We start from the raw sequence: 26,265 nt of genomic DNA on the forward strand, positions 1-26,265 counted from the left end.
GAGAGCGCGCCAATGAGATAATGATGGAGAAATAAATGTATATACAAAGAAACATAACTAAAGGAGCAAATGAGGACAGAAAAGCTTGTGGAAGCGTGAGTAATTTATAAACCTTAAGAGGAGACCAAATAACGTAAGAGAGAGAGAGAAAGAGTCTTAAAGAAAGAGCAAACGCAAGCAGGAAAAGCTAACGATAGATTCTTTTTGCAAGTTTTCACCCAAACCACAACAAATTAAAAGTAGAATTTAAGAATAAAATATTCAACCAATAAAATGGAGTGCTTTTTCAAGCTATTACAATATTAAGCAACCAAACAAAAAATACCAATTGTTTTTTTTAAGCTAAATATATATATATTTTAATATACATAAATTGATTTTCCAAATTATTTTCACAAATTAAACAAACAATTAATTAAAAACATAAAATTACAATAGCAATGAATATATGTACTTATTAATAATAACAGTAGTCAGTGGTGGTTAAAATATTTCAAGTGTATAATTTTCTTATTTTTTTTTGTTTTGTTTTTTGCTTTTACATATACTAACAAATGATGTAATTTATATTTTTATTCCCAAATAGACGAGAAAAAGGCAAACTAACAGTGATACAAAGTTTTTAGTAATTAGATTTAGATAAAAAATAACATACATATATATATGTATATAAATATAATATTTATAACCAAATAATATGACATACAGGAAAACAGTTAAAAAATAATGAAGGTTTCTCTTTAGCGTGTGCTAATAAATACAACGAATTTCTAGAGCATAGATTTATAGGTAGATAGCGATATATTTCATTTTGTTTTTGTCACAATTAGATACTAATACGCCAGCCAGATAGTAAAGCACACGAGCTTTTCGATTATACATCGCCGCTCAGCTTTATATATAGACTTTTCTTAATTATTTTACATATTTGCATATCAGTTTTTTGTTTTTGTTTTTAAAATTATTATGTAGCGGTATCATCTTAATTTGAAACTTCAAGCATTATTTTGTGTGTGCTATTTTTCTTTTTATCAACGCACTTACATACATTGATGGTTGCCATATATTTGTGAAAAAAATTTTGTTTCTTTAATATTTGTAATTTTTTTCAGTGTACAGTCAAAACAAAGCAACTTAGAATGAGTGAGTGGAAGAGAAAGCGCACAATCATAGCTAAGTCAGTTGTTTTGCTATTTCGTAGTGTGTAGAAAGCGTTCTGAGCACAAGATCGTTAGCTTTGTGTATGCATATGGTGTGACAAAGTTTTTATGAGAGCGCTTGTTTGAGTGTGAGAGAATTCGCTAGCGTAGCGCTGTTTTGTGATTGTGGGTGAGTGTTGTTTCCTGTTAGAGAGCTTTTGAACGTAGTGCTGTTTTAAGTGTGAGAGTGGCGGTGTAATAGCAACCAGGCGCAGTGTAGGTATTGGCTAGTTGGCTGTTTAGAGTAAGTAGTTAAGTAAGCGCGCTAAGCTAGACTATAAATACAATTATAAATACATGTCTATGAGTTCTAAAGTTCCGAAATTGAAGCTAGGTATAGTAAAATTATACATATGATTTATATTAAGAATATTTTAAAATTATATCAAAAGAGCGCAGAAAGAATAATAACTATGTAATATTGGCAATACATATATAATTTTACAATAACAAAAGTAAATTTTATTGTAAAACAAATTAAGTTTTCATTAAATTAAATAGGCGACGTAAGAATATAACACAAATTCACTGGACTTCACGATTTCAATAATGCAAAAATTATGCTCACAAAAATTATTAAGGTAGTAACGGTTACAGAATACATAAACATATATTATATTTAATAAAATAAACAAAAAAATATATAAATAACTTACAAAAATTATGCATAATAATCACAAGAGATCTAAGAATTTAAACATAAACAAATTAACAAAAAATTACAGTTAAAAGAATTTATTTTTAATACCCAAAAAAAAAACGCGTATACAGCAAAGACTTAAAAAATAACTGTAATAAATACGCACAAAAACAAAAGAAAAATACTAACAACTAGCACAAAGAGTTTTTTTGAGAACGTAAACTAAGAGAACAAATGTAAATGCTTAAATACTCTTTAATAATTGTTTTCCAAACAACTAATACTAATTTAAAAACAAGTATTTGTAGATTTGAAACACCTAGACTATACTAACCGCTAAAACAACTACATAAATCTATATTTAATGCTTTAAAAATAACACAAAAAAACAAGAAACTACGCTAATAATAAAAATAGTTAGTAAGTCATACGTAAACATTTTTTGCAATTTTTCGCAGTGTAGCGCTTGGCCTATTGAGAGCGCTACGCTCACACAGCACGCATTCGTTGAATTTGTTGTTGTTGTTCATGTATTGCATAGAACATATACTTAAGTTAATTAAAGGAACAATTGAAGGTTGAAAAATAAATAAATTATTTATAAGGAAGTGCGATTTAAAAAACTATAAGTGAGTAGAAAATATGCTCAAATATTTACTATATTTTTGCAAATACTCCTAGCGTGTCTAGGCGCGGCAGTGTACGAACTGAAACGTGTATATGTGTATAAATACTTTCAATAACATAGAGAGTTATATATCGAATGAGCATGGCAACTAGATAGAGAGAGTACAAGGTGTAGATATGTGTGCGTGAGTGTATATAAGTACAATACACGGCACAAAATGGGACGAAAACTGCTTACAACTAATATATTCGTACATATTATAAACTAAGAAAATTATTAACAATGTCACTGCAAGAGAGAAAAGTCTGGTGTCAACTTCATAAATGACGTTTGGTGGGCACAACAAGACGCGAGAGACAGAGAATAAGCTTTAAATACGCTTTCTCAGATTTTTTCACAGCAATGCTTCGAAACTAATGCTAGGTTGTTAAGAGTGTACTACTTGCGCAAAGCTTTCATTAAGTTTGTGCAGCTTTCACTACTTCAAGTGAATAAAATTTGGCTGCGTTTCTATTTTGTGCTAATACAGCGCCGCCTACTGTTCAAAAAAGATGCCTTTATTTAAATGGTAAACGTATTTGTATAGAGCTTTCATTTAACAACCACGAGGTCGTTATTAATTTTAGCTTTCGATTACCTCATAGCAGTAACATGCTGAACATAATTTAAAGAATTTTATGGCTACATAGGAACGACTGAGTATTAGAAACGCCGCTTTTTAATAAAAAAAAACTGTGAAAGCTCATTGGTAAGAAATTGCGCTTTATCAGTAGTTTTAGCTTTCGGTATAACCTTTTTTCATGTGGTTTTTTGAGCTTGTTACTGAAATACGTTAATTGATTTAGCTTTCATTAGTGTATGCAAATAGCTTTCTTGTAGCTTTTACATTTAAAGCTTTCTCAGGTGTTGCAACTTAGTCTGACTAAACAAGTTTTTAAATTTCGATCTGTCATAATAGATCATTAATATTACGAATCATTGTGAAAGCTTACACAGTAGCAACGCTTTTTTAGTTTCGATGAAATTACCAGAAAGCATGACAAACACCAATAAAGAATACAATTTAACTAAATAGTTTCTGTTTCGATGTTCTTAAATTTGCATTAGGTATCGAAAATATTGGAGAAGCAATGAAATAGTCTTAAAAGCTCACACTCTTGCTTAGTAAAATATTCTTAAAATATTTAATGGCAAATCGAAAGTTAATGACTACAAGTATATATTTAGTTAAAATGGCATGATTTAGGCTGGGATTTTGCAGTTATATACTTGGACTTAAAGCTCTCAAGCTTTGTTAACCTACTGTCCAACTACTAACAGCTACACCAATAATCTTGTTGCTTAAAGCACGATTAATGTTTAATTCATAAACATGGTAAATCTCACGTTGTATGGCAACTTAAAGCTTTTAGTTCAATAATTCTGCAGCGAGTTGCTGTATACAACAAAATATGTAAAATTTGAGTGCCGCCTAATATTTAAGTTACTAAATTAAAATGCTACTTGGTTTGTGTAGTTTACTTTAAGTTTATATGCAAACTTCAGTGCATGCGTGAAAGCTCAATGTAGAGCTTAGTATTAATGAGAAGGAATTATGGGCGTTGTTAAAGTATTCGTTCATTTCGTTGTAATGCATTTTACTTATTTGTCTTATATTTCTTACATGTATCTAAGCTTTTTAAAGCTTATGAGAGCTTTCACTTTAGGTTATACCCAAAAAATAGGCACGCTTATATTAAAATTGTCTGTTAGTAAGTTCAAATGATACTTATGTTTCGTATTTGCAAAGTATGCTTAAGTAGCTTTTTAAGTACAAGTGATTTGGTAAAACGCCGCCACAAAAGCTTCGAATAAACTTTCATGTTCAAGTAAGAAGAATTAAACGCAGCGCTTTGACCCTGCATGCTAGACTTAGCTAACAAATTAATTTGTCATATCCGTTTGGTATTGTAAGTCTGTGGGATTTCGTGTGAGTGCACGCTTGAACGCCTCCAAAAAGTCAACTTCTTACGAGGTCTTCATTTTCTTGTATGGATTCAGCACCATGGCACTGCCCGTCGCACTGGCCGGCGCAGCTGTCATGCCGGATAGCGTGGCTGGCATGCCAGCTGCCGTAGGCATAGCTGTCTGTATTGCACCGATAGCTGCATAAGGATACGCAGTCGACGCCGGTGCAGCCATCATGCCAGCCGGGTAGAAGAAACCCTGCTGTTGCATGGCAGCCGCAGCGGCTGCGGCCGCGTATTGCGAATTGCCGGCAGTAGGTGCGGCAGACAGCTGCACTGCCTGTGGACGCAGAGCGGTATGTGCTGCAGCTGCGCTGATGTAGCCGCCGGCGGCAGAAGAGGGCCGCGTTAGCAGGCCGCTCGCTGCAGCAGCGCCTGGTGTCGGTGTATGCACCGGCGTGCCGACGGGCGTTGACATGCCCGAACTGGACAGTGAGCCCGCCGATAGAGCTGAACGCTGCATGTGAGCAGCGGCTGCTGCCGCGGCGGCGTGCTGTGCGTGTGCGGCATGTTGTGCGACGGCAACCATCTGCTGAGATTGCGCCGCTTGTTGAGCATGTAAGAGCGCGGCATGCTGCTGCTGAGCAACTATGGCATTAGCGCTGCCAGGCATGGCGGCCATGTAAGCCTTACCTAACTGTAAGCCGGCATAAGTGCCTGCAGTTGGCATGCCAGTAGCGGCAGCTGCAGTAAGCGGTTTGCCACTCAACTGGTTAGCATTAACGGCGGCAGCCATTTTCATGGCGTTGACATAATTCTTTTGTGCTGCCTCTTTGGCGAGTGCGCTGGCATCGGCATAATAGCCGGTGGGTGTGGCACTGCCGTAAGCGCTGTAGGCGTAAGTAGGTGTCAATGTGGCCGCGCCAGCAGCCGACGAAGCGGGAATGCCGTAGGCAGCGGCATACGAAGGCACAGTCATGCCGGTTGCCGCCGGCATGTGAGCCATAGTGGTTGTGGGTGTGGCATAACCAGCATGCGAAGCAGCCAGCAGGTTGGCATACGAGGTGGCAGCGCTAGTGGGGACGCCAGCATACTGATTATACAGACGCAACATTTGCTGTTGTTGCTGCTGCTGCTGATGTGCCTGCTGGTAGGCAACCGCAGAGGCGGCGGAAACCGCCGTCGAGGCAGCTGAAAGCGGGGTCGGTAGTATGCCGGCGGCTGTGTTGGCATGGCCATTCAAGCCATTGTAGACGCTGTATGACTGTGTGTCACTGTGCGCGCCGTTGGACAAACTGGTGGACGGATAAGTGGAGGAGGCGATAGCGGCTGCATGGGAGTGTGCGGCTTGTGCCGCCTGTGCTTGGTAGGCGTAAGCGGCATACGCGGAGTGCGCTGCCTCATTGGCGGCGGCGGTTGATGTTTTATGTGTGGCATATTTAACAGGTGAATTGGCGACGCTGTATTGGTTAGCCGAAGCATTGTAGCTATATTTGCTGTTGCTAAAGTAGGGTTTGTTGCTATTGTTGTTATTGCTATCTTCACTAGCGTCTTTATCGTTTCTACTAGCGCTAGCATTAGCTGTGTGTGCTGTTAGTGCCGATGATTTTGCTGTTGTTGTTGTGTTGTCGAAAATGTGTGCGCCAGCAGCGGCAGCAAAGAGTGAATTGCTACTCGTGGTAGTTGTTGTTGCGATAGCGCCAACAATTGCTGACGGAATGGTTGTTGGTGCAACAGCATCGTTGCCATCAGCAATGTCATCATCACATTCACCTGCTGCTGCTGCTGCTGCACTAGCTGTTGTTGTTGGTGTTGTTGTGGACGCTAACTTATTGCTACCGTTACTCAAAATATTATTATTCACATATAATACATTATTATTATTATTGTTGCTACTAGCCAAATTACTATCGCCATTGTTGTATGGCACATACGCTGACGAAATGGTTGTTACGCCGCCTGGCGACGGCGTTGACGTTGACGGCAGCGTTGACGACGCCTCATTGCCGACTTGATCGCCGTTCTGATTACCGTTACTAGCCTGTGTGTATGTGCTACTACTACTGGTTTCATACAAACTACTAACATCTGCCGATGTTGTTGTGGTTGTTGTTGTTTGTGATGGTGATGATGTTGGTGTTGTTATTTGCAATGATTCTGTGTTTGGGATAGAATGTATGCTACTAGCGGAGGGGGAATTGGATGTGGGTGGGGTTGTTAGAGCGCTACTGTTGTTGTTGTTGCTATTGTCATTATGATTATTCATATTATTGTTGTTGCTGTTATTATTATTATACAGGGTGCTATTGCTACTATAATGTTGGTGTAAAGGATAATTGGAAGTGACAGTTGTTGTTGGTGTGGTTGTGCTTGGTGGTGGTGGCGGCAACAGATGCAACTGTTGTTGCATTTGTTGGTTGTGTAGCTGTTGTTGTTGGTGGTGATGCTGTTCAATCTGTTGTTGTTGTTGTGTTGTGATACTAGCACCTAATAATGTGGCGGCACCAATTGTAGCCGCCGCTGTTGTTGTTGTTGCGGCTGCTGTGGCGGCGGCTGCTTGTGCTGCTGCTGTTGCAGTAGTAGCATTATATGGATTCATATTGGTAGTAGTAGTAGTAGTAGTAGAAGTACTCAAAGTAGAAGTAGTGGTAGTGGCGCTCAATGGCGTCCCACCATTTTGAGATTGGTACTCACATGACACTGGTACGAACGGCTGTTGCAGTTGCATGAGTTGCTGGTAGGTGGTCGCGCCGGGTTGATACACTGGAATACCGGATTTTTCGGCAGCGGGACGCTTGAACGGTACCATTCCGGAGAAAGCCTGTTGTGGTATAGCGCAGAACATAAGACACAGAAAAAGAGATAGAGAGGAAGAGAGAGAAATGAAGAGAAAGAGAAGCGGGGAAAAAGCAAAATAAAAAATTAGTATATAATATTTTTGAAAATTCTCAAGTTTTTTATAAAAGCTTTAAACGAACATTAAAACTAAGCTAGCTTACAAACTGCTTAAAAGTGTAATTTTCAAAGCTTTTGCGACAAGCTGGTATGAGCGCGTTCGGAGCTTAAGGCTAGGTATGATATGTTTTTTTTTGAAATATATGATCGAGCTGGTGTGCGAGCGGCGGAATATATGATAAATAAGAGCGTTAGCTTTTAAAGAAAACTTGTATATAAATATATATGCGTTTGAAAGAAATGACAAAGCTTTTAGCCGACAAGCTTAAATATATCAAGTTTTAAAAATCATAAAAGGATCTATAAAAAATAGTAATCACCAAAGCTTTTACAAAATTGTCAAAGCTGTAGTTAACAAATTGTTGGCTATGAAAGCTTGCTGAAAATCTGAAAAGCTGCGTATTGGAAAAACATTATGACTTTTGATTAAGCGGTGTAGAAGTTTTAATGTTATTAACTATTTTTTTGATAGGAAAGTGGTAAAGACTTAGATAATATGTGTTTTACTGGTAAAGCTTTAAAATTATTGTCGATTGTATTCAAAACCAATATTTTAGCTTTGGAAATATATGAAAAGCTCTTATGCTTTTGAAAAAAAATTTAAATAGAAATACCCAAAGTTACAAAATGAGCTTTTTCCTTCAAACATTTTTTTGATTGAAACGCACTAAGCTGTAAATGAAGCTTATCCAATTTTATTTTTAATTCCAATCTAGTTTCACTATATTTAATTAATAATTTCGAAAAGCTTTCTAGCGTTTTAAGCTTATTTCCAGTATTTATCTAATAATAGCGTAACCAATGATCGATTATTAAAAGCTGAAGTAATTGTTCGCATTATAATATATAATAAAAAGAGAATTACAGGTCAATACGAGTAACAGGAAGCTTGCAGGATAACAAACGATAAAAAATATGTGTAAATGCAATTTTGAGTACCTTTGGAAAACTGATTCTCCCTTTAGATTTTTTTAACAATGTGAACTTTTACTCTATTAGGACTTAAGATATTATATCAATTCTGTCGCGTTTTTGAAAGTTTTCGGTATGCGATTAACAACTATGAGATTAAATTAAGTTATGCTTTTGATTCTTACACAAAACTGTTATATACGGAACGCTTTTAAAACACAAACTTACATATCATTTGCATCATAAACTAGGCGAAGCAGACCTTCAGTTAATTGTTACACTTTCCATAATAAAATTTTTTAATAAACATTTTTCGATTTCTCTACGGAGCAGAGGGAACTTAAAGCTATGAAAGTTCTGAATCTTTCAAAAGCATTTATAAAATTCATATTGAATATTCCACAGCTTAGTTTAATATAAAATTTTCGTTTTTATTTAAAAGTGGTGGAGCAAAGCAAAGTTTAAAGCTTAAACATTTCTGAAGCTGTTGAGAGCTTTTTTAAATTTCATATTAAAAATTCTAAGGTTTGGTTTAATAGAAAATTTTCGATTTAATTTAGAAGTGGTGAGGCGGAACTTTTTGGGGCTTTTAAAGTTGTAAGACTTTCAAAAGCTTTTTTTAAATTAATATTAAAAATTTCACTGAATAGTATTTTTTCATTATTTCTGAATGTGTAAAAGCTTTTGCTGTCTCGAATTTGGAGCTTTAAGCCTTTCAGTGTTATATGGTTCTATAAATAAATATAGATTGCAGCTTTTATTCTTGAATATTTGTAAATCTCCGAAATGTATGTGTCTTTTTTTAACTATATTTCTTTATGTGTTAATGAAATAAATATTTTCTTAGTACTTATTCATGCATGCACAAAAAGAGTCCAAATAAAGTATGCAACAACTTGAAAGAGTAAAAGAGTTAGTTAGAAAGTATATTTCCATTTGAAGAAAGTGAGTATAACTAAACGTAAGCGAAACATAGAACTTGTACAATAGTTGTAAGAAGGACTTTTCAAAGGTACACAAAAATGCGGGTTTAGTACTTACGAAATTTTCATAGTAAAATGAACCAACCGTTTTAACATCCATCTATTTTTTGGTTGTTTGCGACATGTGTGCAATGTTAATGATTTGTTTTTGTAAATTTTTTTTTTGCGATAAAATTGGAGAAAGTGGGCGTTCAGCCGAAAGGTTGGCGCAGCAGTGAAGACACATTGCAGCAGAAGGAACAGTTGGCAGTGGTGATGGTGGTAGTTGCAGGCAGAGTTGCATTTTATAGTAGTAGTAGTTGTAGTAGTAGTATTAGCGGTAGTAGTAATAATTGTGATGGTGGTGTTGGTGATGATTGCATTGGCAAAAAGTAGTTAGGTTGTAGGCATTGAGGTGGCATCGTTAACCGTTATTATTAGTTTTTTATTTTAAATTTTCGGTTGATGGTTGTTGTTAGTAGACGGTACAGGTTATATATATATTTTTTTTATTATTTTTAATTTTTTTTGATGATAAAACACAAACAGTCACACACATTGTGTAGTAACGCAAATGATGCAAACAAACGTTGTGGAAGAAAAGAATACACAGAAAGAAAGAAAACACATAAAATTAGTTAAGTGATATTGATGATGATTTCTTTGGTTATAAATATATTATTATGTATTTAACTAGCTTTACATAAACTACGATATGTATACTCGCATAGAAACGTACATATGTTTGTTTGTATGTATGGGCTATATGTATTTTAGGTAACTAATGCCTTTATGTGTAGGAAAAAAATTTAAATTTGACAAAAGAAAAATTTTTTCTTACAATATGTAGTTTATGTGTATGGTTGCGTGTGCGCTAAGTGTTTTGGGTAATAATTTTATTGTGCTTGTTGTTATTTATGAATGTGAACACTAATATTTTAATTGATATTTTACTAAACGGCAAACTAAACATCGCAAAATAATAAAAATATAATTAAAATTTGAGGAAATAAAGCTTTTACTCATTAAGCTTAAAGCTTTCAAGCAGTTAAACTTCACTACATATTTCTTTGAAATTTATTACTTAACAATGGGGTGCGTGAAAGCTGTATTATTTCAAACTTGGTTTACTTAAAGCTTTCTCGGAGCTTTTTTGGATGACATAATCTTCCGTTACAATTTTTAAAAGCTTTGTGCTTAGGTGCGACAAAACTAAATAAGCACCACCTCGCTGGGTTTTTTAAACGTTTCAAAACTATACCCCTGAACTTCTTTAAAATTTTTTTGATTGTATCACAAAATTTCAAGTTTGGAAAATTTTTTGTATTTTACACAACTTAGAAAACAAGAAAATCTGTATTAACTAACAAAAGTCTTGTTAATTTAAAGCCTCTTCGAAGCTTTTAAACCGAAGTCAAATGACATACATTTTGTTAAATGAAGGTTAAACTTAAAGTTTGTGGTTTTCGCCTTTAAAACTCCTGCAAGAATATTAGTTTAAGCTTATTGAGCTTTTGAAATGCTACGTAGAGGCGATTTTAACGCAGGGGTATTATTTTCGGTGATTTTGATGTGCTAATACATGAAACCTAAGCTTTTTATATTATTTATGTTGAAAGACTTCCAAATTTCCAACATTTTTTCGAACGTTTAAGAATATAAAAATGTTAGGGAAAGCGCTTTGGTAAGTAGAAAGCTTTTGTATTGTAAAGAAAGAATCTATCGGCATAATAGTAGTCAATATTCGTTTGCATATTGTCAGCAAGAACTTAATATTAAGGAGGCATTCTAATCTAGAAATAAAAAACATCGATTTTTTTATATTTTCAATGAATTCAAAAATATGTGAAAAGGTATTATATCGGAGATATTGGTATATACGAAACTTTAAACGCGTTTTTCTCGAAGCTGTCATTTTCAAAACATTACTCACGATTTTTCAACTTCTACTGGACCGATTTACCTGAAATTAAATTCAGTTTTTATTATTTGTACAAAATTCGAACAGTCAAAAAAAAGTGGTACAAAAACTGTCTTTTTTCAGGCAGTCGCCATTTCGTGAAAAAAATGATCCAACTTTTCCATAGAACCAGATTAATAATTTTTTTTTGTGGTTTCAGAGTGTGAGGAGGATTGAAATCGTGGGTATGGTCACGTGCCAATTTTTTGAGGCCCCCTTCAGCAGCTGCTAATTTTTGAAATGTAAACAATTATTTTATTTTATTTATTCTTGTATTATTGCATTGTTAATTAATAACTAATAACAAAATTAATAGTAAAAATATGAATTGCTTTTTTTTACAAAATTACTGCAATTCATGCTTCTAGAATAGAATACCCCCTTCATTTATATTATAATTATTGAGCTTAGAGCTTCCAGAAAACTTTACTTCGAGAGCTTTCGCATCTTTTAATATTTACGGTTAGATAAAAGATTTTCATTTTACGTTACGCTTGGAGCAAGCTTTCACTTAGCAGAGCTCAGTAGCTCGGAACATTTATACAAAAGTATTATAGCTTCGAGAAATTTTTTAAGCTGAATGCAAATATACATTTATTATTTGCCTATTTGCATTTGTAATATTCAAAGAATTTCAATTAAATACACCGATAAACTGCAAAGCTTTAGATGTTTCATTTTAAAGATAGGTTGTGATATAAATATTTTTGGAGGAAGAGAGGTAAGGGTAAAACAGATGGATAACTTAAAATGCTTTAAGCGTTAAGCAATAGAACTTTTAAGTTACAATAAAAGCAATTGAACATGCGCAGAAAAGTATGCTATGCCGAACACACACCAGTTGGCAAATTAATGCAAATTAAATGCATAAGTGGGTGAAAATGTGTAAGTCATGAAATTATTTTTGGTATTAAAGTTTAAAATTATAAAATTTGAATAAAAAATAAGTAAATACATTAATAATTGTTCTTTTAATTATAAAACTAATTTTTAATGAAATAAGACATTAAAATAATGTTGTTAACGTAGGGTGTGAAAGAAATTTAGATGAATGGTTACACTTTGAAAGTCCTTAATATGCATTTAAATTGAAAATGAAGTAACTAAACAACAACAAAACATTTACAAATATAAAAGTATTGAAAAAAAAAATTATTTATAAATATATATGAATAAATGTATACTAAGTTAATGCAACGCAACAAATTCAGCTGAACTTATGTAAATGAAACGAAAAACAAAAAACACAAAAAAGAAAACGAATAACAAAAACAACACAAAGTGAAGAAGTAGAAGAACAAATACCAGTTGTAACATGTCATTGTCCGCGGCGGCACGTTTCTTGCCCACTTCCAGTTGATGATGATGATGCTGTGCATGATGAGCGCCAGCGCTCGCTCCCACCCCACTGCCTGCGGCGCCCATAGCGAGTGCAGCGGCAGCAGCGACGGCAGCAGCATTGGCGGCGTTCGTCTGCGTTGTGCCCTGAGCCTGGACCTGTGCTTGAGCGGCCTGCTGTTGGGCAGCAGCGGCTGCGGCAGCGACGACGGCAGCTGACGACGGCATGTTGTTGGTCGAATGATGGTGCTGTTTGTTGTTGCATTGCATTGTTTATGGTGGCAGTAAAGCGCAGTCAGGTCGGCAGTCGCAGTGTAAAGGTGAGCACAGGTGAGTTTTGTAGTGTGTGTGTGTGTGTGAGTATTTGTGTTCGCGTGCATTGTGGTGTTTTGTTGTCGTTTTATTGTAGTTTTTGTAACATAACGGTTAGCAATTTCATATTAATAATTAATTTTTTGTAATTATTTATCGATTTTTTCAATTTATTGCATTTTTTTAAATTTATTATACATTTTTTTAAATTTATTTATTAATTTTTTTTGTATACAATTTCGTGGTTGATTTGTGGCATGAGCGCATTTTGCACAACAATAAAAAGTAATATGTTTGTTAGTGGCACAATCAACACAATGACAATCAATTAATTTTGCGTTTTACACAAATTGTTTGTTGTTGTTGTTCGCATGTTATGCGCACGCCGTATAAATTTTTCAATGTCATAATTTTATTATGAGTATTTTCGAATTTTGACGTTCGCGCAATAAATCGCAGAAATTATTTCGGTTCATTAAGCGCAATTGAGTTTTCGTTTTCGGTCAATTCAAAATTAAACGGATATATTGTGATGGTACATATTTATTAATTTTACCATTTTGAGAAATGTTTTCAATTATATAATATTTTTTTTTATATAGAAAAATAATTAAAAAATAGTCTCAAATTAAATTTTTGTCGAATAAGAAAAAAGTTTTGAAATCAGTTATTTAAAATAGTCAAAGTGAAAAATAATATTGCAAAAACATGAATAAATATGAAATTAAGCGGTTTTTTTTGGAATGTGTTTTATAAAAAAATATTTTATAATATTGTTTAAGATTACATTTTTTATTGTTATTTTAAGAAAATTATTTAAAAAAATTAGAAAGATGTGTTATAAATATTTGTATGACAATTTAAATTTTTATATATGTTTTGGAAAATTTTTTTTGTAATATAATTTTATTATTTATGTTTTATATTTTCAGATATATTTTTATATAATTTTTTTTTTATGTTTATAATTTTAAAATTTATTTTCAAATTAAAATATATATATTTATTGCATATTTATAATAATAACAAAAGGTGTTTTTTATTAATTAAATTAAATATGCATTTTTTTATTTTTATTATTATTATTTAATTTTTTAAATTTTTTATAATTTTTAAATTTCATTTGATTAATTAGTTTGCAATATTTTATTTTATTAAGATAGAAATACAATATTTTGTATGGAAAAATTTTTTTTTAAATTGTTTTTAATTGCATTAATTATAGGTAAACCATTTAAGTTTTTATAGCATTTTTGTTGTTGTTATTTTTATAGAAATTTAATTTTAATTGTTAATTTTATAAATTTTAATTGATAATTTTTTATTTATCAATTTTATGCAGTCCGCGTCATACGTTCACATAAGTGCATGTATGTGTGTGTGCGTGATGTTGGTGTAAATGTTTGAAAATATATTATAGTGTGCGTGCGTGCATAATTTTTGTCCGCAGACCATCATTCAACGAAGCATACATTTATGAGTGCCGAGTAGGACGCGCGCGTGGTAACAGGAAATTAAGAGGTACGAATACGAAATGAAAAAAATAAAAGAAAAAAGAAACAAATTTTTGTTGGTTTTCTTGTTTGTTCTCGTTATTGTATTAAGTACTTAGAATTTACAAAGAGATTTTATGTGTAAAATAATTATGAATAAAATATATTATATGTATTTATGTCTGTGAGTGCGGGTGTGTTAACTGACTAAATCTTTTGCAACATATATTTTTTTATTTATGTTGTTTATAACAAAATCAGTAAGATGTATAAATTTTTATTTTTGTTTTCAAAGCTTCTAAAAGCCAGAATTAATTTTTGGTATTATACATTAAACTTGCATCAACTCTTCATCTGGTTTTAGTACAAGTTTCTTTATAATATAGAAAAGTTAGTAAAAGCTCAAGCTATTTATATGCTTTCGTTTCCTAAAATATTACACCTGGTTGCGACAACTTTTGAAGCTTTTAGAGTTTTTTTGAACTTCAACCGATATTAAGTTGTTTCAAAATTATTTTGCTAAAAGCTTTCCTATAAACTAAACGGGCTGAGAAAGACTCTAATAAGCATTTGGAACTTGGCTGAGAAAGCTCTTGAAAATTGTCATACGATCTTAGTTTTCCAACTATCACTGCCACTTATATTTAGTATGTTCGAAAGCTAGTTTTAATAAGGATCTAAATATGTTGAAAGCTGCTTATTTTTGAAAAATTTATCTACGAAAGCTTTCAAAGCACACTGCGCCATATAATTAATAAATTTTGTAAGTGAAAATGTTATACGTTCTTTGTGTTTTCTAAATGCCAAAATTGGCAAAATGTTGTGAGAGGCTATAAAATGCGAAACTTAAAACTAAATTCATTAAAAAAATAATTCATATAAATTTAATAAATAAAGGCTTGAAATTATTGAATAAATAGTAAAGTATTTGTTAGTTATATAAATACATTGAAATAAAATATATAAAAATATATAATTTTTAAGCCAAAATGTATGCTGAATGAAATGCGTTAAAAAGCTGCAAAAGCTTTCGAAATTAAATCTTAGTAGTAAAAAGCTTTTTTGACAGCCATCTTTCATATATTAAAGTTTTTTGAATTAAAACGCAGTTATGCGTTAAGTGATTATGTAATATATTGTATTATGAGTAGAAATGTGTGCAATTGGGCAAGTAAGTTAGTAATGACGAAGCTTAAAGCTATTTGTATGGCGTGTGCTGAGCTTAAAAGCTAACTTAAGCTCAACATATAATTTATACTAAGCATAAAATGTGTGAATTAGAATATATAGTAGTTGTGTGTGCGTAGAGTTATATTTAATAAAATATAAATATTTAGACATATTAAATAGAAAAATTGCATCATAAAATATTTTATAAAATCAAAATGTTTGCGTTTCTCATAAAAAATAACCATTTGTATTGCTGTTTATAATAAAATATGGAATTAAGTCTTTTGAAGATACAACAAAATCCTGTTATGGCAAGGATTTATGCAGGCTCCTTGGCTTTCAACTTTAGGCAGCCAATAATATTTACCAATTAACGCCAATTCACTTTTATCACACACTCGTATTTTTTGTAGGATTTTATAACAACAAATAATTAAGAATGTTTAATAACAATATAAATTTTATTTATACTTAAAGAAATTTTGCGAAAATAATATATTTAAATTATATACATTTTTTTCTCAAAAATTGTTTGAAAATGTTTTTTAAATATTTTGTATGATAACTCGTAGTTTTTGCAACTAATTCGCTGTTTTGTTTGGTTTTTTTAATACTTATATAGTTTGTTTTATTTATTTTTCAGTGTCTTTTAGTTCCTAATAAATTGTTTTTAGTTAAATTTGGTTGGAATATTTTTTGTCGCATACCTACCGATGCATCGTTGCAGTTAAAAAACTGTTTTTGCTTCAAGGTTGTCAAATTGAAAATATTAATAATGATAATTTTTTAAAGAAATTGTAAATATATCGTTTCTGTAATTTTAATTCTTAAAAAATTATAATAATAAAAAAATATATCTATAAAAATATAAAATGTATATATTTTTAATACATTTTTTTTATAAAAAATATATACTATTTAATAAAATTTATTTTTGATTATAAAATATTTATATATTTTTTTACAGTTCATAATTTTTATAATTTTCGTATGTTTTAATCTTCTTAAGTATTATTTCTATAAAAACTTTTTTTTATATATTTTTACAATTTAAATAATTTTTAAGTACTGCAAAATTTTACACAATTGGAATTCAAAGGCTTTAAAACTTAATTTAACTATTTTATATATTAAATAAAAAATAAGATTTTTTGTTTAATTTTTTTGTTTATATAATATATTTTTTTTTAATTTTAATTTAATTTTTAAATAATATAAAAATTAGTTTTTATTTAGAAAAAAATTTCCAATATAATAAAATATATAATATAGTCATAAAGAATATCGTAGTAAGATATAATTATTTGTAAATGTATATTTGTTTGTAAACATTTTTTCGGAACTACAAGATGTAGAATGTGATATCAAATCAAAAAAATAAATAAATTTTCAATAAAATTTTGAGCATATATTTTACACACCTTTTCTAAGTGTTTACGAATTCTAACTCGTAATTTTTTCGAGGATATTTTTCAAAAATATTTGTTTCATTCTGGTTATTTGTTTTTGAATTCGATGTTTACTCTTGCTACTATCTTTAAATTTATTTCACTGTATTCAAAAACCAAAAAAATTTAAAATATAACATTTATACTAACTTATTTAAAGGAATTTTTCGTATATATTTTTTTAAATAAACAATTTGTATATTTTTTGATCAAATTTAGTTTTGCATTTATTACTGCCATTTTTGGCTCGGAGTGTATGAAGTTTTAAATATTTATAAGTTTAATTATGTTTTAATAATTTATTGTTTTTTTGCAAAAATTTCGCGCTGAAAATGTCATTCGCTACAATTATAATTATTTTTTGAACGTATTTTATATTTTAAATGAATGTAAGTATAAAATTTATTTGGTGTATTTTTTGTTTTTTTCTTAAAACTGTCAATATTTTGATATTGTTGTTGCTGCTAGTGAATATTAGTATTTATCCGTCTTTTTAACATTAATTTACTTGATATATACATTTTTTATATTTTGCCTATTTGCGCATTTTGTTGTTCTTGTGTACAAATTCGGTACAACAAAACTTAAATTTTAAACAAAAATTTTCATATTCGAAATATGGGAGTTTATAGTCGGTTTATCACCGCTAAAAATAACTTTATAATTCCTTCAATACAACAAAAATGTACAACTGTGTTACTAACTCGCGTCCAACTCGAGAGTTGCACGTTTAATCCTTTTAACACTGCAATTTACAGCGCATTCATTTGCGCCGCCCAACCGCTACAGCGAAACGCGCCCACTTAACCCAAGCGCTGGGCGTTAGAGCGCCAGTGCTAGTCACCACGGCTTATTTATGGGAGTTTTAAAAAAACTGGCTTAGCATATTTATAGCCGCAGTCGCGCTAAGCGCACAAAATTGGAACGGCCGCGTAGCTTACTGTGCACCGTTATAACGCGCATGTCATGTTTTTCGTTGGAGCGCTAGCAATATTCTTGTCTTCTAAAAACGCTGTGTCTGTGTGTGCGTGTATGGGAGGTTAGGAGTGTGTGTGTGTGCGCAATATTTTTGCGTTAATTTGCATTTAAATGGCTTAAAAGTGTTAACCCAGGGTTGAACTCTCTGCCAAGCAGTGGCCCGCGCGCACTCCTGTTAATATGTTATGTGCGGATTAATTTCGATGTTGCTGTACGCCTCCGAGTGCGCTGAGTGGCGCTTGCTTTTCTATAGCTTAGTCCGCTTTAAATGTGTATGTGTAAAAGCAGAGCTTGCGTGGGTGTATGTGCGCACTCTCAGCACGTGGCAAATCTTCCACGTATTTATTCACGCATTGCATTACCAGCAGCAGGCAACAGGCAACTTGTTCTACATTTCCTTTCGCTTGCGACGCGCTTTGGGCGTCGGAAATTTGAGGCTTTTTTGGTTAATTTTACGCCAGAGGCGTTGAGCCGTCACCTAAGCTGTCCTCACATGCGTTTGTCAGCACCTTCACTTAGTCGCCGTTGTTTAGGTTACTTCGCATGGGTGTGCGTGTGCGACCTTATTATTTGATTTTTAGCTGATTCGCTGCATACCTTAAAGCGGTAAGAAGGCAAATCACATTTGCGGCAATTGTTTGTGATTTTTTTTCTTTTTGCGGTACGCCTTTGCAGATTTGGGGTTGAGTTGATTTTCATGCAATTTTTATGTGATACACATTTTTTCCTTTTTTTATGTTTTTTTCTGCCTTTGCCTACTTGAAATGCTGTTCCCGATTTTGGGTCGCTTCCGCCTGCTGATAAAAGGTTGTTGAAATGTTTGCCGTAGGCACTTAATTGTCTTGTAGTTGTTATTAGGTACTCGTATTACATTTTGTTGTTGCATCCGTATTTCATTTTGCTGGGTTGTCGGTCGACTATTGAGAAGGATTTCATTTTGTATGCACAATTTCCACAGCAAAACGTTTAGCAGTTTTTTGTTAGTTCTTAGCTGGTAAGTATATAATTGTTTGTAATCCAAAATAATGTTGAAAGTTGAGTTTGAGTTTGCTATAAAAATTATTGTAATTTAAATGTTTGTTGATATGTGTTTCTGTTGCTTTGCTGAGGCTGTTCTTTCATATAAGCAGAAAGAAGATGTGCTATAAAAATTATAGCAACTCAGATGTGGAAGACTTCGGTTTTTTATTGACTTAAAAATCACGTTGTTGCTTTTAAGTTGTGAAATTTGTTTGCTATAAAAATTATAGCAAAGTTATATTTGCTTTATTAACTTGTTTGTGTTGCTAGTTAAAAATTATTCACCCTAGAGCATTAAATAAATTACAGAAAATTTATAGCTAGTATGTATAGACCTACACTTTGGTAATAATTTAATCACAAAGGTATTTGTAGTGTTTCTAATGCTCACACTTAAATAATAAAAATATAATTTTAATAAATAATGCTACGAACAGCTGAAAACGTGTTGGTGTTGTTTTGCAGTTCATGAGCTTTGAAGTAACTAGGAGTATTTATATACTTTTTTGTATATTCTAAAACTTTATTATAGTCTTACTTTTCTCAACTTACTAAAATGTTTTTGTAACTTTACAAAATATTTTTATATTGTTTTCTAATAAAGGATGTAAATAAGTACTACCAACAATGTACTTAAATATAGGTTTTCAAGTTTTAATGTAAACATAAATATATTTTTATCTAAAATTCAAGCCGATATTGTGAAAATGCTATTTGTTTTACAATTCTATCGTCATATTTTTTAAACAAAATTGTTTATAGTAAATATACAACTAAAATGAAAAGAACTGAGTTAAATCAAGGGAGCAAAGCCTGTTGTAGGGCAGCGCTGCATCGGGGTAATGTAAGCGTATAGGCGTTTTGACACACATACAAATATAGAGGGGCATAGAAATGCAGGGAAAATAAACGTTATAGTTTAATATAAGTTTATTAAAGTTTATTAAAAAACAAATGAACTAAACGAATAACAAGGGTTCTTAATTTTGAGTAGGTTTTTGGTTAAAAATTTTGTAAAAATAATTTAGGGGATTTTGTTGCATTGCTTTATGTAGCTAATAATCTGTATTTTTGTGTATATTCTTTTTTATGCCATGAAAAATTTTATAGTTTACTACATTAAATTGCAAAAATGGTGGGTTTAAATATATTGTTTTTTACATAACAAAGCAACTAGGTAATAAAGTGAGAACTGAAATTTTGCAAAAAGAAAAACATTTCAAACACGCTAAGCAGTTCTAAACAGGCCAAAAAAGTAACTGAAATTATGTTAGAAAATTTAAAAACAATTGCTATAAAAAGGCACACTAAGCGGTGTAAAGAGGGTTTTCTGTATTGTTACACATATTCTCTAACAAAATCATGTAGTAAAGTCAATAATAAATAAAAAAATAATTGCTATAATTTTTAGAGATTTTGCTAATTGCATTTTAAACTAACTTATATTTATGATTATGTTTTAGGAAAATATTAGAGCTATAAGGAAATTTAATATTAATAACAATATTACTATAAATAATGCAAAACCTTAATGCTATAATATGCTGTTGCCATAAAACTTTGTCATTTAAAAATAATTTTTTTTTTTTAATTAAGTAAATGTAGTTTTTGCTTTTTTTAGTCTAGCACCAACTTGGCCTACCTTTACGTTAAGAGCGGGTTGCTATAATTTTGTATGCCTGGATATAAAATTGTTTTTATGCTGCAATTACTTTACTTCGTTACTTTAACTACAACTAATTAAAGTAAGGAGTAGAGTTTTTTAACAATTGAATCTGCTATAAAATTATAGCATGTTTTTCGGCTTGCTATAGTAGTTGCATAAAGTAAAATACATAAATTTATAAAAACAATTTGTTGGTTTTCCCATGCAACTTGATTTGCTAGGCTGTAAAATTATAGCACGTAATATGCTATAACAATTATACCAAATAAAAACTAAATTATGAAAAAAAGTTGAAAATATATTTTTATATTCGATTTGAGTGGGACTTGTTATAATATTTGTACAATGTAATAAGAAGTAAACAAACCTTTAAAAATAAGTTTAGGTTTAATTTTAACAAATTGACTTGCCATAAAATTATAGCGGGCAATTCAATTAGCTTTATAAGTTGTGCAAGTTAAATAAAAAATTAAATAACAATTAAAATTAAAGTTGTATCTTGTATTTTATGCAACTTGTTATACAATTATAGCACATAATTCAACTTCCTATAAAATTATAGCAAATTTAAAAATAATCCTGATGAACGGTTTTTACCTAATAAATGTATTTTATAGCAATAGTAATAACATTTCAGTTTTATTAAAATTATAGTAAACTTTCAGAATAGCAAGAAAAGTCATCTCAAATGTTGCTGGATTATGTTTTTGAAGTACAAAACACAAAACAAGCCAGAATATAAAGAAAAGTAACAAGATTTTATAACTATATATAGTTCCTATAAAATAAAAATATTGATAACTTTTAAACAGTGTGCACTTTTATCTAAAAAAAAATGCTTATAAAATTTCTAAATAAAGTTCAACGCTCTCTTCAGTTACTGTTGTTGTTAATATTTTTGTTGTTATTGCTATAATTTGCTCATGCTGCTGTTGTAGTTGACATTTATATCGCATTGCGGCGTGAAAACGGAAATCCCCATAGCATGCCACGTGAACACGCGCACATACTACAAGCATACACACAGGCGCCAAAAGACGCAGCGCAACAACGACAACAACGAACCGTTAAGCCTCAAATTACAATAAAAAAGCTTATTTATTACTGCTTTGAACAGACGTTCGTCCGCTCGACTGTATTCGTTGGTTGAGTACAAACAACGAATATCTACGATTATGTCTATATGTATGTGTGTCTATCTGAATGTGTTGGAAATTGCCTAAAATGCTGCAATGGTTTTTCATTCGCGTATATTACGCGGCAATTACGTACGACATATAAATTCCAACCGAAGCAATTAAGCGCGCGCCGGCATTAAGTGCTGGCGAGCCTCATAGTTATATACGCTGGCATAACTGTATGCATTTGTATATTTATATACTATATATTATATGTTGTCTCATTTGACTACCTTTGAAGTCACTTTAATAATTATATGTAAACCTTCGTTGCATATGTGCTGGGACGGCAATGTGCTGTAATAAATGTTAATTTACCAAAAGCGAAAATCAACATTTATTGCCTACGTAAAACGTGGCGCGCATATGCGTACAACAAAAGCAACAACAACATAAGCATATATATTTGTAAGTATGTGTACATTGCCACATAACTGCATTATAGACACACATATGGAACATACTTGCAAAAGCAGAGTGTAGCGTATACGCCATGCCATGGCGCCTGAATTTATGCCTTATTTATTTAACTTTGTAAAAGTTGTGCGAAACTTCATTTTGTTTGTAGACAAAATGGTGGAAGTCATTCACACATTCTACAAATCGTTGATCTGCATACGCACACATACATGCATACATATAAATGTAGATATGTTTGTATGTGTGAATTTATGCACACAGGCGCAGCATAATTGCTGCTATTAATGCGATTAATGCAGTTCAATTAATGTAAGTGATAGTTGAAATTTCATACCGCTCACATATACATACTCACTTCCATGTATGTGTGTATGTGTGTGTTTTAGCTTGCAGTTGATACATATATATATATGCAGTTTAGCGCGTTTGACAAATATTATCATTTTAACTGCATTAAATTATTTATAGCATAATTTTCGGCGTTAGCGCGCATATTTTGCAAATTAGCCGCATTATTATTGTACGCGTATAAGGCTTTATCTACCTGCTACCATACCTGCCTAGGTGGCTGTGAGTGTAGTAAATTTTTAGTGCAAGTTCAACCTAAATGCAGTTGTCGTTTAAGAGAATGAATGTTTGTTGCCCAGCAGTTTAATTTTTGGTCTAAAAAGTGTAGTAAATGTTTACTTTAAAAGTTATAGCATTTAAGTAATAGTTAACTATGCTTCCTGAGCGATAATCTCAAAAGGGTTTCTTAAAAAAAAATTTTTCCTATAAAAAATTACTAAATTTAATTATAAAAATATCAAATTATTTAAAAAATTAAATTATTTATTTCTTAATAAAGTTTTGGAATTTACAAATTTTCAAATTAGTCATCTTCTTAAATTGTTTTTTAGGAAAAAATTCTGTTGCTATAATTTTTTCGCTCGCTACAAAAATAGAATACACTTCAATATATAACTATTAAATTCTATAAAAACTAAATAAGATTCGGTATCTTCTATATGTACATATACATTTTTCCTATAAAAATTATAGTAACTGCTTACTAAAATAAAGTATACACTTTAAGATTTTCCTATTAGTTTTCTAAATGCCCAAAAATATTTATTTCTTCACGAAAAATAATAAAATTATAGCATAAATAAAATTTTTTAAATAGTTTAAAAATTTAACTAACTGCTTCTTAAAAAAAATTGGAGAACGTCTGTAATTTAAAGTCTAAAAATCATCTTCTTTGGCATCTTCTATATACAATTTATTTTCATAAAAAATTATAGAAATAGCTCGCTATAAAAATTGAATACACTTCAATATATACCTATTAAAACGATATAATACTAGACAGCTTTTTATATTATTTTTGTTACTATAAAAATTATAGCAACGGCTTGCTATATAAATGGAATAAACTTTAGTATTTTCTTATTACTTTTTAAATGACCTAAAATTTCTATTGTTTAAAAAAAAAGACAATAACAAGGCAACTCTTTCCCTTATAAATTATAGCGTTATGTTTAATGAAAATTCTGACTTAGACTGTGACAGATTTACTTATGTATTTTGTTACTTGAAAAATATATTTCTTCTGCAAAAACAAAATAAAAAATTCTTAACACAATCGCACAAGGTACCACAACATAAAAGAGTTGTACTGATAACAATTATGGAAAGAGCTACTATACAAATACTTGTACATAAAATATTTAAATGCAACCAAATGCTATTAAAACTATAAGATTTTAATCTACGCAGTGATTTCTACATATAGTAACAGCAACTCCTATAAAAATTATAGCAACTTTATGGTACCTTATTACACTTAAATATTATGCTATAAGCAGTGTTTGCTAAAAAGGTGTAACACAATTTCCCATAAAAATTATAGAAATTCCATGGTTGCTTGTAGTGGCATAAAAACCAGACTATACCTGGTTTACTTTCCTTTAATATAAAACTTAGTTTTAAATGATTATGTCCACGTATTTTTCTCAATAAAAAATTCTTTGCTTCGTTGGGTTTCAATTCGAAGGATTTGAAAGATACATTCCGTAATAAACAATTTTTTTTAAGGAAACTTAATTAAGTAAGTAAAGTAATTATGTAAATTAAGTAATTTAGTTTCTTGGATCATATGACATTTAAATACTAATTATTTCTTAACCTAATCCACAAAAATAGCTAATATAGTGTGCTACAAACAACAAAATATTTGGGCTTGCAAAATATTTGTACTGGAAAATATTACAAGTATAATAAAATATTGTGTCAGTGGAGCATAAATTGCAAAACAAGAAAAAACAAACAAATAATCAAATAAAAAAAAAAAGAAAAGGTAGCTAAATATTTAAGTCACAGAATTGTATTAAGTTTTATAATATATTTGAAATATTTGCTCTTCGCATACATACAGTTTCTCTTATTTATAAATAATATTTGTGTAAGTAAGCATTATTTAGTGTTGAGCATTTACTTAACAAGCATGAGCACAACTATAATAAAGAACTGTTTAAACAAAAAGTAAATTTTTAAATTCCAACGGCGTGGTTGTGTAGTAAATTGACACAATTTTTTAAAAATTTAGTATTCAAAACAGAAAAAAATCGAAACTCTGTTTGCTATAATAATTATAGCAAACTCAGAAGGTGTGAAAAGCTATCTTATCTTGAATTAATTTCGGCCTATATTTGTAACATGTCACTGCCAAGGTTTTTCTATATGCTATAATAATTATAGCCAACTCAGAAGCTGTGAAAAGCTATCTTATCTTGAATTAATTGCGAACTATTCCAGCTAACTGTGAAGATATTTTAGTAGCAATACAAATTAAAGGTTGGTTTTTTTGCTACATGAACAGGGTTACAAATCATATTTACGGAAATAAAAGTATACTTATATATATAAGGAGGAAAACTATTTCAGCACCTCTATGATTTTTAACGAGTAACTGACAACATTTTTTTAGCTTGCTATAAGAATTTTGGCAACTATGTGCTGTACGAAATTCAATAAAATTTATATTTACGGGCATAGAAACGCGACGGACTTCATTTTACGCTTACGTATGCGTATTAAGTATAAAAATATGGCAAGTTTATAGCACAAATAAAATATAATAGCGGATATATTATGTGTTCGTTGCTGCACATAATGTAAATAATACAGATAAATGTTATACTAAACATGTGAAATTAATTTAAAATTTTAAATTTTGCTCCTATAATAAGAATTTTGTACCGGAAATTACTTTCCAAAACTTTTTTCTTCATGTCAAGTGTCAAGTAAAAAATGTCAAGTAAAAATTAATGATTTAACTTGAATACAGAAGTATTATGGTAAAACTATAGCCGTAATTGTGAACTAATATAGTTATAAGAAGTGCTATAAAAATTTCCGTATAAAATATAATTTTTATATTGTTTTTGTAAGTTGAAAGGGCGCTAATTTGGAAATTTTATAGTCAACTTATAATCCAAAACAAAATTATAGCAAAAATTATATGCTATTGTTGTAAATTGAAATTTTTTTTATGAGTTGAAAAACTCTTCCGACTTCTACAACAACCACACCGAAGCTGTAATTTCCTTAATTTTCCTCTTGGAAACATTCCATTATTTTCAAATAAATATGTTTCTTTAGGTGTGTTATATTTGGTATGCAATAGTTTAGTATCAAAATCAGTAAACATTCTTATTACACATAATTTATAGAAGACAGAAAGAAAAGAAATCATAAGAAATGAAAATAAATGTTGAAATTATCATAAATTTATAAGAACAATATAGCCATACCGCAGTAGCGACAGCAGTGGCGCGCGTTTGCGCCGCTTTTAATTGTGCCTGCAGGTGCAAGGGGGGATGAAAGTAGCGGCATGGATCGCGCGTGCAGCGGCCCTTCACGGCATCCATGCACACCGTTATCGAACCGTCATCGTGCCGGGCGACGCTATCCTGTGGATGCGCAAAGCGACACTCCGACTCGGCGCGCTTGCAGGCGCCGCGCAAGTATTCACGGCAAACCTACAACAACAAAGCGCA

At 31.2% G+C, this 26,265-nt stretch overlaps 1 protein-coding gene across 24 annotated transcripts in view; it reads right to left on the reverse strand.

The window, feature by feature from the left end:
• Positions 1-26,265, reverse strand: part of mbl (muscleblind) — a 498,372-nt gene that overhangs the window by 35,415 nt on the left and 436,692 nt on the right. For 7 of the 24 annotated variants that reach the window (XM_036375621.2, XM_070108946.1, XM_070108944.1 and 4 more), the window contains 4 exons: positions 26,020-26,247; positions 12,508-12,789; positions 9,322-9,363; positions 1,954-7,234 (listed from right to left, as the gene is read on the reverse strand). In XM_036375621.2, the coding sequence (XP_036231514.2) occupies positions 4,475-7,234; positions 9,322-9,363; positions 12,508-12,789; positions 26,020-26,247 (3,312 nt within the window). In that variant the 3' untranslated portion in view covers positions 1,954-4,474. Of the gene's footprint in view, positions 1-1,953; positions 7,235-9,321; positions 9,364-12,507; positions 12,790-26,019; positions 26,248-26,265 lie in introns of those variants that run through there. The other 17 variants (XR_011396187.1, XR_011396186.1, XM_070108964.1 and 14 more) reach the window with 9 other exon arrangements.

Source organism: Bactrocera oleae, chromosome 4 (assembly GCF_042242935.1).
Source record: "Bactrocera oleae isolate idBacOlea1 chromosome 4, idBacOlea1, whole genome shotgun sequence".
Taxonomy (NCBI): Eukaryota; Metazoa; Arthropoda; class Insecta; order Diptera; family Tephritidae; genus Bactrocera; species Bactrocera oleae.